The sequence below is a fragment of the Engraulis encrasicolus genome, chromosome 23 (assembly GCF_034702125.1).
Source record: "Engraulis encrasicolus isolate BLACKSEA-1 chromosome 23, IST_EnEncr_1.0, whole genome shotgun sequence".
Lineage (NCBI taxonomy): Eukaryota > Metazoa > Chordata > Actinopteri > Clupeiformes > Engraulidae > Engraulis > Engraulis encrasicolus.
The window spans coordinates 23,351,778-23,364,277 of NC_085879.1; the positions used below are offsets into that span (position 1 = coordinate 23,351,778).

At 44.0% G+C, this 12,500-nt stretch overlaps 1 protein-coding gene across 2 annotated transcripts in view; it reads left to right on the plus strand.

The window, feature by feature from the left end:
* Positions 1-3,245: 3,245 nt before the first annotated feature.
* Positions 3,246-12,500, plus strand: part of mtus1a (microtubule associated tumor suppressor 1a) — a 44,924-nt gene continuing 35,669 nt past the window's right edge. For both annotated transcript variants that reach the window (XM_063190372.1, XM_063190373.1), the window contains exon 1: positions 3,246-4,189. In XM_063190372.1, the coding sequence (XP_063046442.1) occupies positions 3,997-4,189 (193 nt within the window). In that variant the 5' untranslated portion in view covers positions 3,246-3,996. The remainder of the gene's footprint in view (positions 4,190-12,500) is intronic.

Consider the following 12,500-nt stretch of genomic DNA (forward strand, 5'->3'; position numbering starts at 1 on the left):
TTCCTAATTGTGAAAAAAGAAAAAAAAGGAATTTTATGCTGCTTCTTTCGCTGCATTATATATTTGTGTGTTTTTTTGTTTTGTTTTTAGATCACCTGTATTGTCACCAAAAGTGTTGCAAAAAATGTTTTTACATTTTGCTTGTACAGTGCAAGCTGTCCGTATCCCTTTGTGTATGCCACCTCCTATGTTACTGTACTGCCGGCTTGGCAGGTGATGAATTTGCATTTGGTCCCACAGACCACTGCTGACGAGCCATCTGGCCACTTGCTTTTTACCCCTTTTATATTGGCTTGCTTGGAGTGTGTGGTGTGTGGTGTGTGTGTGTGTGTGCGTGTGCGTGTGTGTCTGTTTGTGTGCGTCTGTGTCTGTGTCTGTGTGGGTGTCTGTGTCTGTGTCTGTGTCTGTGTCTGTGTCTGTGTCTGTGTGTGTGTCTGTGTGTGTGTGTGTGTGTACAACTTTCATGGGCGGCTTTTTGTTGTCATGATATGCTTAGAAAAAAGGCCAAACTATGGCCACCGCATCTGATCTTATTTGGGATACCGTGTGTATTTTCATTTTCGTTGGTCCTACAAACAATAGATTTGTGTACGTGCATGGTGTGCTCGCTGGCACATTTTAGTTTTTATCCTGCACAAAAGGGCTCATAGGGCCTTTGGAAAGAAGCTCACAGGACGGTCCGAGTTGCCATCCTTCCAAACCGCCTTCAGCATTCTTTCCATCCATGTTCTCGCTGTAAAACATAATTGCACCACAAACACAAGTCCCATAAGGCACGCTTGTTCACAGGCAGGGGCAGACATGGCAGCATGTAATGCATACTAAAATCAAGGCTCTAAATGATCACCAGCCAACCAGCCAAATGCTGGTGAAATTTCAGTTTCGCTGGTAGAGAAGACCAACTTACTAGCCACTTTGCACCGTGTGTGTGCACGTGTGTGTGTGCGCATGTGCGTGTGCGTGCTAAAATGACTGGTAGATGTTAATCTCATTAGCAGTCAGTTGTCCTTGGGCCCTGGAGAACTGACTCCTTTGTCTTTGTCTGTCAGCGGCCCTGCGTGGTTCGGTAGCTGGTAGCCATGTGGCTCACCACAAACGATATAGTGCTCAGCCGAGGGAACGCCTCCCTACGCATGTTGTGGTCAGAGGATTTAAGTGGACACTTTCGTTTAGAGAGGGAGTCTCTGAATATCTGTCTGTCTGTCTGTCTGTCTGTCTGTCTCTCTCTATCTCTCTATCTCTCTCTATATATATATCTCTCCTAGTTTGTTTTGGGAGCAGTACACTGCAGAGAACATGGAAAAGAGTAGTGTTCTGAATTGGTTATATGTTTGACTGAAATGTATGCAAATATTTATTGTATGCATGTTGTGGTTGGAGGGTTTCCATGTATTGAATTTTGGTATAGCCTCTTATCGCATTTGAAGCTATAGGGTCTTTGTAAAGAAAATAGTAGGATTGTGGATTTGTGGGTTTGTAATTGTATAAATATTTTAAGAATTATTGGCAAGCAAGTCATTTGAGCTCATTTCTCTTTCGTCAAACTTCCTCTTCAGTATTGTAGAGTCATTGTGGTTGTATATGACTTTAAATACATCACATGCGTATATCATGTGTAATATAAATATATCATGGCAATCGCATGATGCAAAGCATACTTTTTAATATGTCTGCATGATCTATACAAGGCTTGGGTATTTTGAGCACCCATCTCTGTGTGCTCATGTTGGCTATTCCCGATGCTGAGCGATATCCAGTTCCATTTTGTGCACTTTAATGACGTACAAATAAAATAAAAAGCCCAACGTGGATACACTTATGTATTTTAGTAGTCATATATTTATGTAGTGGGCGTCACTCTGCACACTCTAAGTTAATATAACTGTAAAAAGAAAAATAAACAGGTTCATTTTTTGCAACACAACACAATAAATTGAAAATAAAGAGAATTGGCAAAAAATATACGCAATTGTGGTATATTGCGTTATCGTGATATAAAGTATTCCATATCGTGATGCATGTTTTTTGGTCGCCCAGCACTTTATTTATGCATTATGACATAGTAGTGTAGATACATTTCTGCGGGATGAAAATGTGTTTCCATGGTTCCATCACACTTCTTAAAATGAGAAATGCGTTTCCATGGCTTGAAATATGACTGAATGGTGTTTTGTTTGCACTCAAAGGCTAAATAGCCCCCTGGAGTAATGCACATGGCATGCTGATGCTATATTTGCTCCTGTAGCGCATCATGGATGCTGCTCTCCACCAGTCCAGTCCTTAGTAATCAACCTTGCCACTAGCCACTAGACATACAGTACACTGCCTCTATCCAGATTCGTTTTCCTCCCTTCTTTGTAGAAATCTGCCCAAGGGGTAGAGCAAGTGTGAGTGAGGAGGGAGCGCGTGCACGCGTTTGCGCGTGCGTGCGTGTGTGCGTGCGCTATTGTCTGTGTGGACATGAGTGATGGAGGAGGAGAAGCGTACAGTGTGTATGGGCACGCGTGTGTGAGCGAGCGCATGTGTGTATGCAGCTTGTCACAACACCCCTCCTCCTCCTTTTCCTTCTTTTCACTCTTCCTCCTCCTCCTTCCATTTCCCTCCATTTCATTTCCCAGCATCCGTCCCTCTCTCCTCCTTTCTTCTCCCTACACTGTACTATGGTGAGACGGTGAGATGCATGCATGCTGCTGCTACCGCTGCTTCCTATGAGGGATAAAAGCTGCATGTTAGTCTCCTCTTCGGAGTCTGGATTATTAAGCCTTCCAGCCCTCTTGAACATCTGTCAAGTGTTTGGGAGTCTTTGCTGCTGGTAACATTGACGGCACTACCCCTCCCCAACCTCTCTCATCTTGAGCCCCTCTCATTTTCCTCTCTTTAGCCAGACCGACCCCCCACCCCCCCCTTCTCATTTCTGCTGCCGTCTGCCCCCTTCCCTCTCCCTCTGACCTCAGTACTCCTGCGCTGCTGCTGCTGCTGCTGCTCCTGCTGCTGCTGCTGCTGCTGCTGGGTCAGTGTATAGTGGTGTGTGGCTTGACTAGTGCGCTTTGGCGTCTACGAGGAGAGGAGACGATTTATTGCTCTACTGTAGAGAGAGTAGATACTTACTTGTTGCCGGAAAGGAGGTGTGTACTACGTTTACTTGTAGCCAGAGAGGAGGCGTGTACTACGGTTACTTGTAGCCGGAGAGGAGGCGTATACTACATTTACTTGTAGCCAGAGAGGAGGCGTGTACTACGGTTACTTGTAGCCGGAGAGGAGGCGTGTGTACTACGTTACTGTACACAAGGAGAGGGAGAGAAGACATTAACTTGTAGCGGGAGCAGAGGCGTGCACTACGTTTAATTGTAGCAGGAGAAGAGGCGGGCGCTACGTTACCGTATCAGAGGAGTGAGAGGGAGGTAGTGAGTGAGGTGGTAGCACACGAGGGATACTGTGAAAGCAAGAGACACTGAGCAGCAAGCAGTCATTCCCTCAGGCAAAGGAGAGAGAGAGAGCGAGAGAGAGAGGTCTGTGATTTTGCTTTTGCTTTTCCTTTTTCCACGCTGGTTTCATGATCACACCACCACTCGCCAGTCGCCACCAGCTCCTCGACTATTGACTGAAGAGATTTGAAGGGGAGAAAAAAAAACAGGAAACACAAGGAGGCAGATGAAGAAGGAGAGCACCTGCTGACCTGCGTGGGAGAGTGGGAGTGATGATTCACTGAAAACCTCCCACCTGTGCTCTGCCATTCCTCCTGCCACACTGCCTGATGGAAGACCTCGTGGTCCAAGCATACTCTTTGTGATAAAAATTGTGTGGTGTTGCAGTCTTTTTTTGCAGTCTTTTTTCCACTTTTTGCTGGATCTATTTGAATTTTGTCCTGGACTTAGGCAACCTGCTGGGATGTGCATACGTTCAGCTGTTTGAACATCTTCCTGACACAGGACAGGAGCCGTCGACTCGGTCGGTTTTCTCTCCGTTTCGTTGTGTTGCGTTCCCCCCCAAGTGTGGATGCTCTCAGTGTTGCTGTGCGTGCACGTAGTCGGTAGCTTCGCCTTGAGCCGGGGGATCGAGATGCTGTTCAACAGCATCAGCACCAAGTTCTCGCTGTCCCACATCCACGTGCGGCTGACGGCCAAGGGCTTGCTGCGAAACTTGCAGCTGCTGTCGGGATGCAAGAGGAACACCGTGGTCTTCTGTGCAGGTTAGGTTTTTTTTTTTTTAAGTTTTTGGTCTTTTTGACTTTGTTCATGATAGTACAGTGCAGGTGGTGACAGGAAGCGAGTTGGGAGAGGGAGACGGGGAAGGATTGGCAAAGGTCCCGGGCCAGGAATCGAACCCGGGTCAGCCGCATAGGAAACGTGTGCCCTACCGTTTGCGCCACGGTAGGGCCGCAGGTCGGGTCTTTAATCTGTTACTGTACCTCCTTCAACTGGCACAGATTACACTCCCTCTGTCTGAGTTTAAATGACTCAATCTGACAGGGTTTTCTGTATATGGCAAGAACAGAAATAGAACAAATATCAATTTATTGATTGGTCTTCTGTGCAGGTCTGGTTTTAATGTACCACCTTCCTATCCTCATTGAAATGGCTCAATCGGACAGACACTGCTAGTGGGGGAAAATAGACCTGGTGAAATCTCTGAAGTGTTTGCATGGTGTTCTGTGCAGGTATTTTACTGTACTGTACTGTCCTGTTTTTTACTTTCTCCTCATTTGGAAATATATGGCATAGTGTACAGTAGTGGCCATTTGTTTTGGTTAATATGGTATGCAGCATGGTATAGTGGGTGTACAGTGTGCAGGTCTGTTTACTTTCTGGACCTCCTCCGTTTGCCATAAATAAATGGCGTGATCCTACACGAATAGAGCTGGTACAATCTATTGAGTGTTGGTATGGTGTTCTCTGCAGGTCTGTTTTTTTTTCCTCCCTCCATCTCCCGATTTTTAAATAGATTACAGTATTATAGTAGACATGTTATTTCAGGGTAGTGAATATTACACTGTGGTGCTCTGTGCAGGTCTGTTTTTACATGACCACCTCCCTCTGTCTCCTAATTGAAATGAGCCAATCTGACAGGGGTGTTTGCATGTGGCAAGAGTACCTACTGAACCCAAAACCTCTCAAGTGTTTTCAGGTCTGTTTTGTTATCTCCTACTTCTCCTGATTTTAAAACTGCTCAATCTGAGTGCAACTAGCTGGTCAGCTGTTGAAATCTCTTGGTCGTGTCGTGTGACTTTGTGCAAAGAACTTGCATGCAACTCCATGTTTTGTATAGCCCATAGACTCTAGTTTCAACTTGTTAAAAAAAGGAACATAGTGTCAGTTTTAAATAAATGGTGCAGTGCGCACACAGGCACCATTTTTGCTTGTATTCAGGGTGTTGTATACTAGAAGGTTGTTAAAGTGACCGACCTGGTTTGGTCCTTATCGTGCATCTCCTAAATCGGGCATTGGTTCCTGGACTTAAAGTGATACTGTCCCATTTTTGGAAATACGCTTATTTTACACCTCTCCTTGAGTTTACTGTTCTCCTGTACTTCCAACCATTTTCTAGTTATGGCAGTGCACATTTTACCTCCAAGCTAACCGTTAACATTGACTCCTATGAGACCAGTTAGCCGCGAGCTGGTCTCATAGTACCCAATGTTAACTGCTAGTGCATGTCTACTACTAAAGTGTACTAAAGTGCATGTCTGTCTGTTCCTTCTGTGTGTCACATTTAGAATACACTATGTGCAATGGCCATTTGTGGTCTGTGTGTTGTACATCTTTCCGAGGTAGTGACACAGTGGCAAATCTGGTTCAGGTAGACAAGTGGACATGAAGTGGTGAAGGCTGTGATTGGGCTCGGACCTCATCGTCTTGCGTCCAAGAAATGGTGCTACTACATACCGGTACTTCTAAGGCAGTGAAGTGAGAACCTGGATTAGGTAACCAACTGGTACTGCTTAATAAAACTAGAGCCCTAGGCATGTTGTTAACAAATGCCAATGGGTTCTCCTTTTTTAATCAGATGTATGACTTGTTCAGGGTTAAAAAAAAAATATATATATTAAATGAAACGTGCCTTTCGTGTTTAGATTTCTTGTATACCACCCTGTTTTGGTCAGTGGTGGTATTAGGTGGTTGTGTATCTCGGAGACTGTACGTTTCTGAGTTTATTAATAGTGTCAGGCTCCTGGCCGGCAGAGGAAGCAGCTTCATCCAATATTTACCGCTTGCGTACTGCGCTGAGGAGCCCACCGCCGTCCAAATTTAGAGCAAGGGAAATGGAACCAGGTCTTAAGTTATAATTGGTAGCTCCCTGACACCTCACAGATGTCAACATGAAGCACTCATAGGCTTCATAGGGGGTGTTGTTGTTTTCGTTATTTTACGTGCGCTTGCGTGTGTGTGCGTGTGTGTGCGTCTGTGTGTGTCTACGTGGGTGTACGTGTATGAACGATGTATGGTTTACAGTTTCAGGTATACACGTAGCTCCCTCTTCAGTTCCTAGACTGGATATAGTTATTTCAAGGTTGAGGTCCTTCATTTAGTGAAGCTTTCCAAAGTTAAGTGCGTGTGAGAACATTCCACACACAGGCTACATTCACATGGAAATGTTTTAATTTAGACTCGATTTTTTTTTGGTTCTTCCAAAAGGCATTCTGTTTACCCACTTTTTTTCCTTCCCAAAGAGGATGACCGAAAAAGGGCTGTAGTGTGTGGTGGTGATGCCAAGTGTATTTAGAGCTACATGCAGCATGGATTTGAGGGCACTTTTCATGCTGCATGCATTTGAAGGCACTTTTCTTGCACGATTTGTCTACCAGCTGTTAGTCACCACAAACCGCATACCACAACAACAACAACAAGGTATTGCATCCACATGCAGTGCTATTGATGGTGGCTATTGATTTTTGCCCCTCTGTGTGTTCATGGAGGACTGTTGTACCCTGCAGGCTCCTTGTGCTTTTCAGCAGCGCGCTCCTATGACTAACTGTCGAGTCTCCGCACATCCATTTTGCACACTGGACATATAAAATGGCCATAAAATCCTGACTTGCAGGATTGAAATTGGCATGTCAGCGCTGTGCTGCGCTATGCAATTCACTCGGATGGGCTGTGCAATTCACTTGATGCGCTATTTGATATTCAGGCCTGTGGCACATTTTATATTCGAGCAAGCAGTCAAGTCCAAAGCCGCCATGCATTAATATTGCATGGCTTCCAAAGAAGGTATGTATAAATTTAGTGTCATGTCGCTGGAACAAAAAAGAAAAGACAGCTTGAAATAAACACAACATGACACATTAACCGCCTTTCTGATGCTGCATTCAAACGAATGACCTACATGGTGGTATTGATGAGCTTCTTATTACTACTGTACACATAATTCATAAATATTATGTCAATGGTGGTTGAAAATGTCAAGTTGAGGAAAATAACCTTGATTCAGGAATGGGTGTACTGCTTCAAAATGAAACCTTCCCGGCAGTTTTCATGGCTCTGCTGGTTCCTCATGGTTTTATATGAAGGACGTATCGCTGACGGAAGACGATGTTGTGTTCACCATTCTAATGTAACCCATACGCCATTAGTGGAACATGACCAGAGAGACCTGTAGCTCATCACTACACATGCTGCCATGGCAACTACGAGCAGTACAGTTGGCGCTTGTTTACATCTTGAAATGGAAAGGACAATTACCACTGTTCAGCACTTGTTGATCTCCATCAAAACCAGCGCCAAGTAGGAAAAGGAACGTTGAATGTGTTCTCGTGTAGTCACTAGAATCAGAACATTTTATTGTTTTATTATCTTTGTCACCTTGCAGTGGGGCAGATATCACACCCAAGGCTCTAAGATCTAAGGCATGGTATTTCTAACCAGATTTGGGGCTGTAGGCTACCCTTTTTAATTCCATTACATTGCAATACACTTAGCTGATGCTTTACTTTTATTCAAAGTTGCTAACCGTTTTTTTTCTCCAGGATATTGGTTACAGTCCCTTACCTGGAGCAATGTGGGGTTAGGTGCCTTGCTCAAGGGCACTTCAGCCATAGATAGATTTGTAGGGAGAAGTCAGGTGGGATTTTGAATATATTATCCAGTGTCTCTCTAGCAATAGTCAGAGCAACTTTTGAAAGATTTGGTCATTTCAGGCAGGCATGGAATTATTTCTTGCTTTCTTTCCTTCATGCTTCACAAAGCCTTTGGAGAGGTGATAACCTGGTTGTGAGGAGGAGGAGGAGGAGGAGGCTGAGGAGGCGGAGGTGTGAGGGTTGGATGCGTGGCATTGTGTTGCGCTGCTGGTAACCAGTTCTTGTTGCCATGGCGGCGTGCGTCATAAGCGAGCGAGCGAGCGAGCAATCGAGCGATGCTAGTATGCAGAGAGGACTTTTCTCCACTCCTCTGCTCCACGCTCCTCTTCAGCCTCTCCACTCCTCCACTCCTCCTCTGCTCCACGCTCCTCTTCAGCCTCTCCACTCCTGCTCTGCTCCACGCTCCTCTTCCGCCTCTCCACTCCTCCACTCCTCCTCTGCTCCATGCTCCTCTTCAGCCTCTCCATGTGAATTATTCATCTGTGCGACACGGGGCTGAATAATTCAGTCATGATTGAGTAACATCCACCCACACAGCCTCTTGCCTCGTCACAGAGGCACGGCAAGGTAGCCCGACCTGTCATGACCCCAGAATACATGGGCACATAAGCTCAATCAATTGTCCCTGTTTGGTTTTGCCATTTGATTGTCCTATCTGGCAATTCAGCGTGGTAATGTTTGCCCAAGCCATCATGACCCCAGAAACCATAATGGGTAGGCCTACATGCATGGGCTGAATTAGTGAGTACGTACATTTATTGATAAAGCACATTTTAAAACGGTGCAAACAACAATGCTAATACAATGTCTGGATAAAACGATAAATAAATAAATAAATAAATAGATGAATAAATAATTAGAAGCAATAATGCATCACAGTATGTGGTAAGAAAACATTTTTGCAGCATTTCAATGGACAAAGACAACTGGGCGCAGTGTACAGTGGCAAAACATTGATTGCATTGACCAACACATGGTAAAAGATGAAGCCTAAAATAATTAAGATGCATGATTGAAAAGTGTTAAAGAGACAATTGGGTACATGGAAGGTGTTAAAGGCAGTGGCTAAAGGAAGTAGCTAGGACTAAGGTGTAAACATGTGTTTTCAGTCTAGATTTATCATTAGAATGAATAGCCATTACAATTGTTTGTTTCTGTGTTTGTTTTGGCGTTGTTTATTTTGGCTCTTAGCTGGTAATGCTTTAGTCTGCTCAGGGAATTCACAATGGCATTGAGTACACAGGCACTACAAACTGTTTATTAGCTAGTGACGTTTGATGGTCTGCTCTGGTAATTCACAGACCTGTCATCCGTGTTTACTGCTCATATGTTATTCCTATGGTTGCACATGGGCTGCGGTGAATTACATGTAGGCATGTTTAAAAGACACAGGGGCCTCATGAACACATATTAAAGCTGCATATTAAAGCTGTGCTAAAGCGCTACATTTGGACACAAGGCCATGTCTCATTTCTAATGGGCCATTAGTCATAGCTATATTTTATTGATATGATGCTCTCAGAACGTGCAGCCTATGTTTGTGACATACTGACAGTGCTGTAGGCTATTTTAGCTAGTTTTAATCATCACCATAAATTAGACCTGCAGCATAGTAGCTCTAAAGGACTTGCTTTGCTTATTGCACTGTGCTTTGCTTTGTATCAGTTACAATATCTTCATCACTCATCTTGGCAGAGTCAGCAGTTCCCATTGTGGCCTGTAGGAGGCCAACATTAAAATAGACTCCAGCCTTGCCTTCAGTGATTGAGTGTTTTTGTTTGAACACGAGCACAGAAGCAGAACATCATCACTGCTGCTTTGGTGTGGGCATTTTAAACGTTCCCTCTATCCCTTACTGATTGTGCGTGTGTGCGTGAGTGCGTGCGTGCGTGCACACCTTTATTACCACATTATTAATGTAACTCTTTGAACTGGCTACTGTACAGAGAGCACTATACAAATTGTGCATTTCCTTATACATGTTGACAGTAAGACTAGCTAATTGGATTGTAATTTGTGTGTTTTCCTTCTGTTTTTGTAAACCGTATTGGGGTTTTGATCATTTTAAGGACTTAGACATTTCTCTCTCTCGCTCTCTCGCGCTCTCTCTCTCTCTCTCTCTCTCTTTCTCTCTCTCTCTCTCGCTCTCTCTCTCTCTCGCTCTCTCGCGCTCTCTCTCTCTCTCTCTCTTTCACGGTCTGCTCCCAGTTTAGATCGGCAAACTTGGTGCTCTCTATTTCCCCCCTCAAGCCCACAGTTAAAAGCAGATGCCACCTCTAACTTGCCAAGTAAAATCACATAGTAAATGCACATAGTAAAATCATATTTTGAAAATAATTCAACTGTTCTGTTTGGTATAAATAAATCTGTTGGTTTTTTTGGCCCATGTTGTGTCATAGTATTTTAATCGTTTGGAGAATCTCTGTGTTTTGTGGAATCGAAGTTCTTGGAAATCCAGAATTGTCTGTGAAGCAATGACATCAAATGACCACTAGAGGGCGCAGATGGCAAAAGTTCTCAGCTTTCAACATCCTGACCATTGTTTACATGATTTTGGCAGAAAGCCACTGCCAGTAGGCTTCGTGATGTTCTGGACACTGCCATCTATTGGCCATTTACACAAACGTTGTATTTAATGTAACAGGAATAAGCCACTATTTTAGCTGGATGGGCTTTTAGTTTACTGTGCCGACTTTGGTGCTGCTTTATTTTGAAAAGTGATGATATAGCCTATGCATTACCTCATGAATGTGGTGCATAACTGTTGGGGGGAAAAAATGACTAGATGGAAAAAATGTGCACCTTCCCACACTGATCGGGTTGTCCTCAGACCAGGGTGAAATGCATCGGATAGTTGGCATTGCTGTGTAATAGTCCCTTATTTCCTCATTGTGCCTCCCTACCTCAGTGTTGAGAGGATGTCTAGTTTGGTAACGACCCTTCGCCCATTTGTGAAACATAATGCTGCCTCTGTTCTGGCCGGGATGGAATATTGTTTCAGCACTCTGGCCTTTGTGTTCCTTGGCTAGGAGGACGGTGATCTTGGACACAGGAGATGTTGCACACGGTAGTTATAAATACGCAATGGCTGTGGCCAGAGATGATGTGTTTTTCTGCCTATTTAGGCTGCGAATCAATGCCATCCGTCCTGTCCTTTCCTCTGGCTTCAGTATCATGAAAAATCATAAACCAGAAGTTATTCTTTTGCGAAATTTTTAATTGGGGGAAACGCCCCCAAAAAGGCACTCTATACAGTTTGACAGTGGGGAAACCATTGGCCAGGGGTGGGGAAACCCATGTTTGGAGGGCCGTTTACGACCCTTTAGGCCGTCTTCTCTGGCCCTCAGTATAGTTTTAATGTTATGCAGTTTAACATGAAATATTACATGTTTATGTTTTGTAAAGGAATCTTAGAAGTTATTTCTTTCAGGGGACCTAGTGAAGGTGGGGTCTCTTGTAAAAGACGACTGTCACCTTCAATAAAGGACTAAAATGCTGGGTGAAATCCTGTTTGGTTTGTGTTCATAGTACAGCCCTTGGAGGACTTTATCAAATTTGAAGTGGCCCTCGAATGAGATCGGTTCCCCACCCCTACAATAGGCCTATTGCTTTCTCCAGAGGGGGTGAAGGGGGTGTGGGGATTCACAACATTTTGCCATGTTCTCTCTGCATTTAGCTTCTGTAGATATATTTCAAAAGAGATGCCCTCTACCCATCTACCTAGCTACTAGGGGTGTAAATAATCATCGAAATGCATCGATCCTACGGCCGACGATTGAATCGAACCGCATCATATCGCCTCGTATCGTGGGGCATTCTTAAGTATCGAAAGTATTTGTATCGCTGGCCCCTTTCCAATGCCAAAGCTTCAAAACATAATAGAAGTAGAAAAGTAATTGGAAAAAATCGAATCGTATCGTATCGTGGGGAATAATTAATCAAAATAATCAAATCCCTGCTTTAAGAAATCGATAGCGTATAGTATCGTCATGGAGGCTGTGATGTACACCCCATTTACCTACCTAGCTACCTACCTATGATGGACAGCCTGTGGATATGCACATGTAAAGGCTCTGCAATGTTGCAGAGCTATAAATTCTCAGTAGCTACTCAGTGAGTGGGCTTGGTTGCTTCTAAACCTGAGATTATCTCTGCGTTGTAATGTCTGAGAAACATGTTTATTATGACAATGTCCTGCAAGTGCTATAGCCGTGGTGGCCAGTCTGAAGCTCCAAGCATTTTAATGGAGCACTATGTGAGGTTCAGTGCTACCCCAGGTGAAAAAGTGGTTCAATTTAGTACAATAAAAGCATGACTGAAGAGTACTTGGCATGTTAAAAGGGCACTCATACTTTTTGTGCTAAGAAAAAGTATGTTTACAATATGCTTATTTACAGGGCACTTAAAATTAGATGTAATTAAGTTG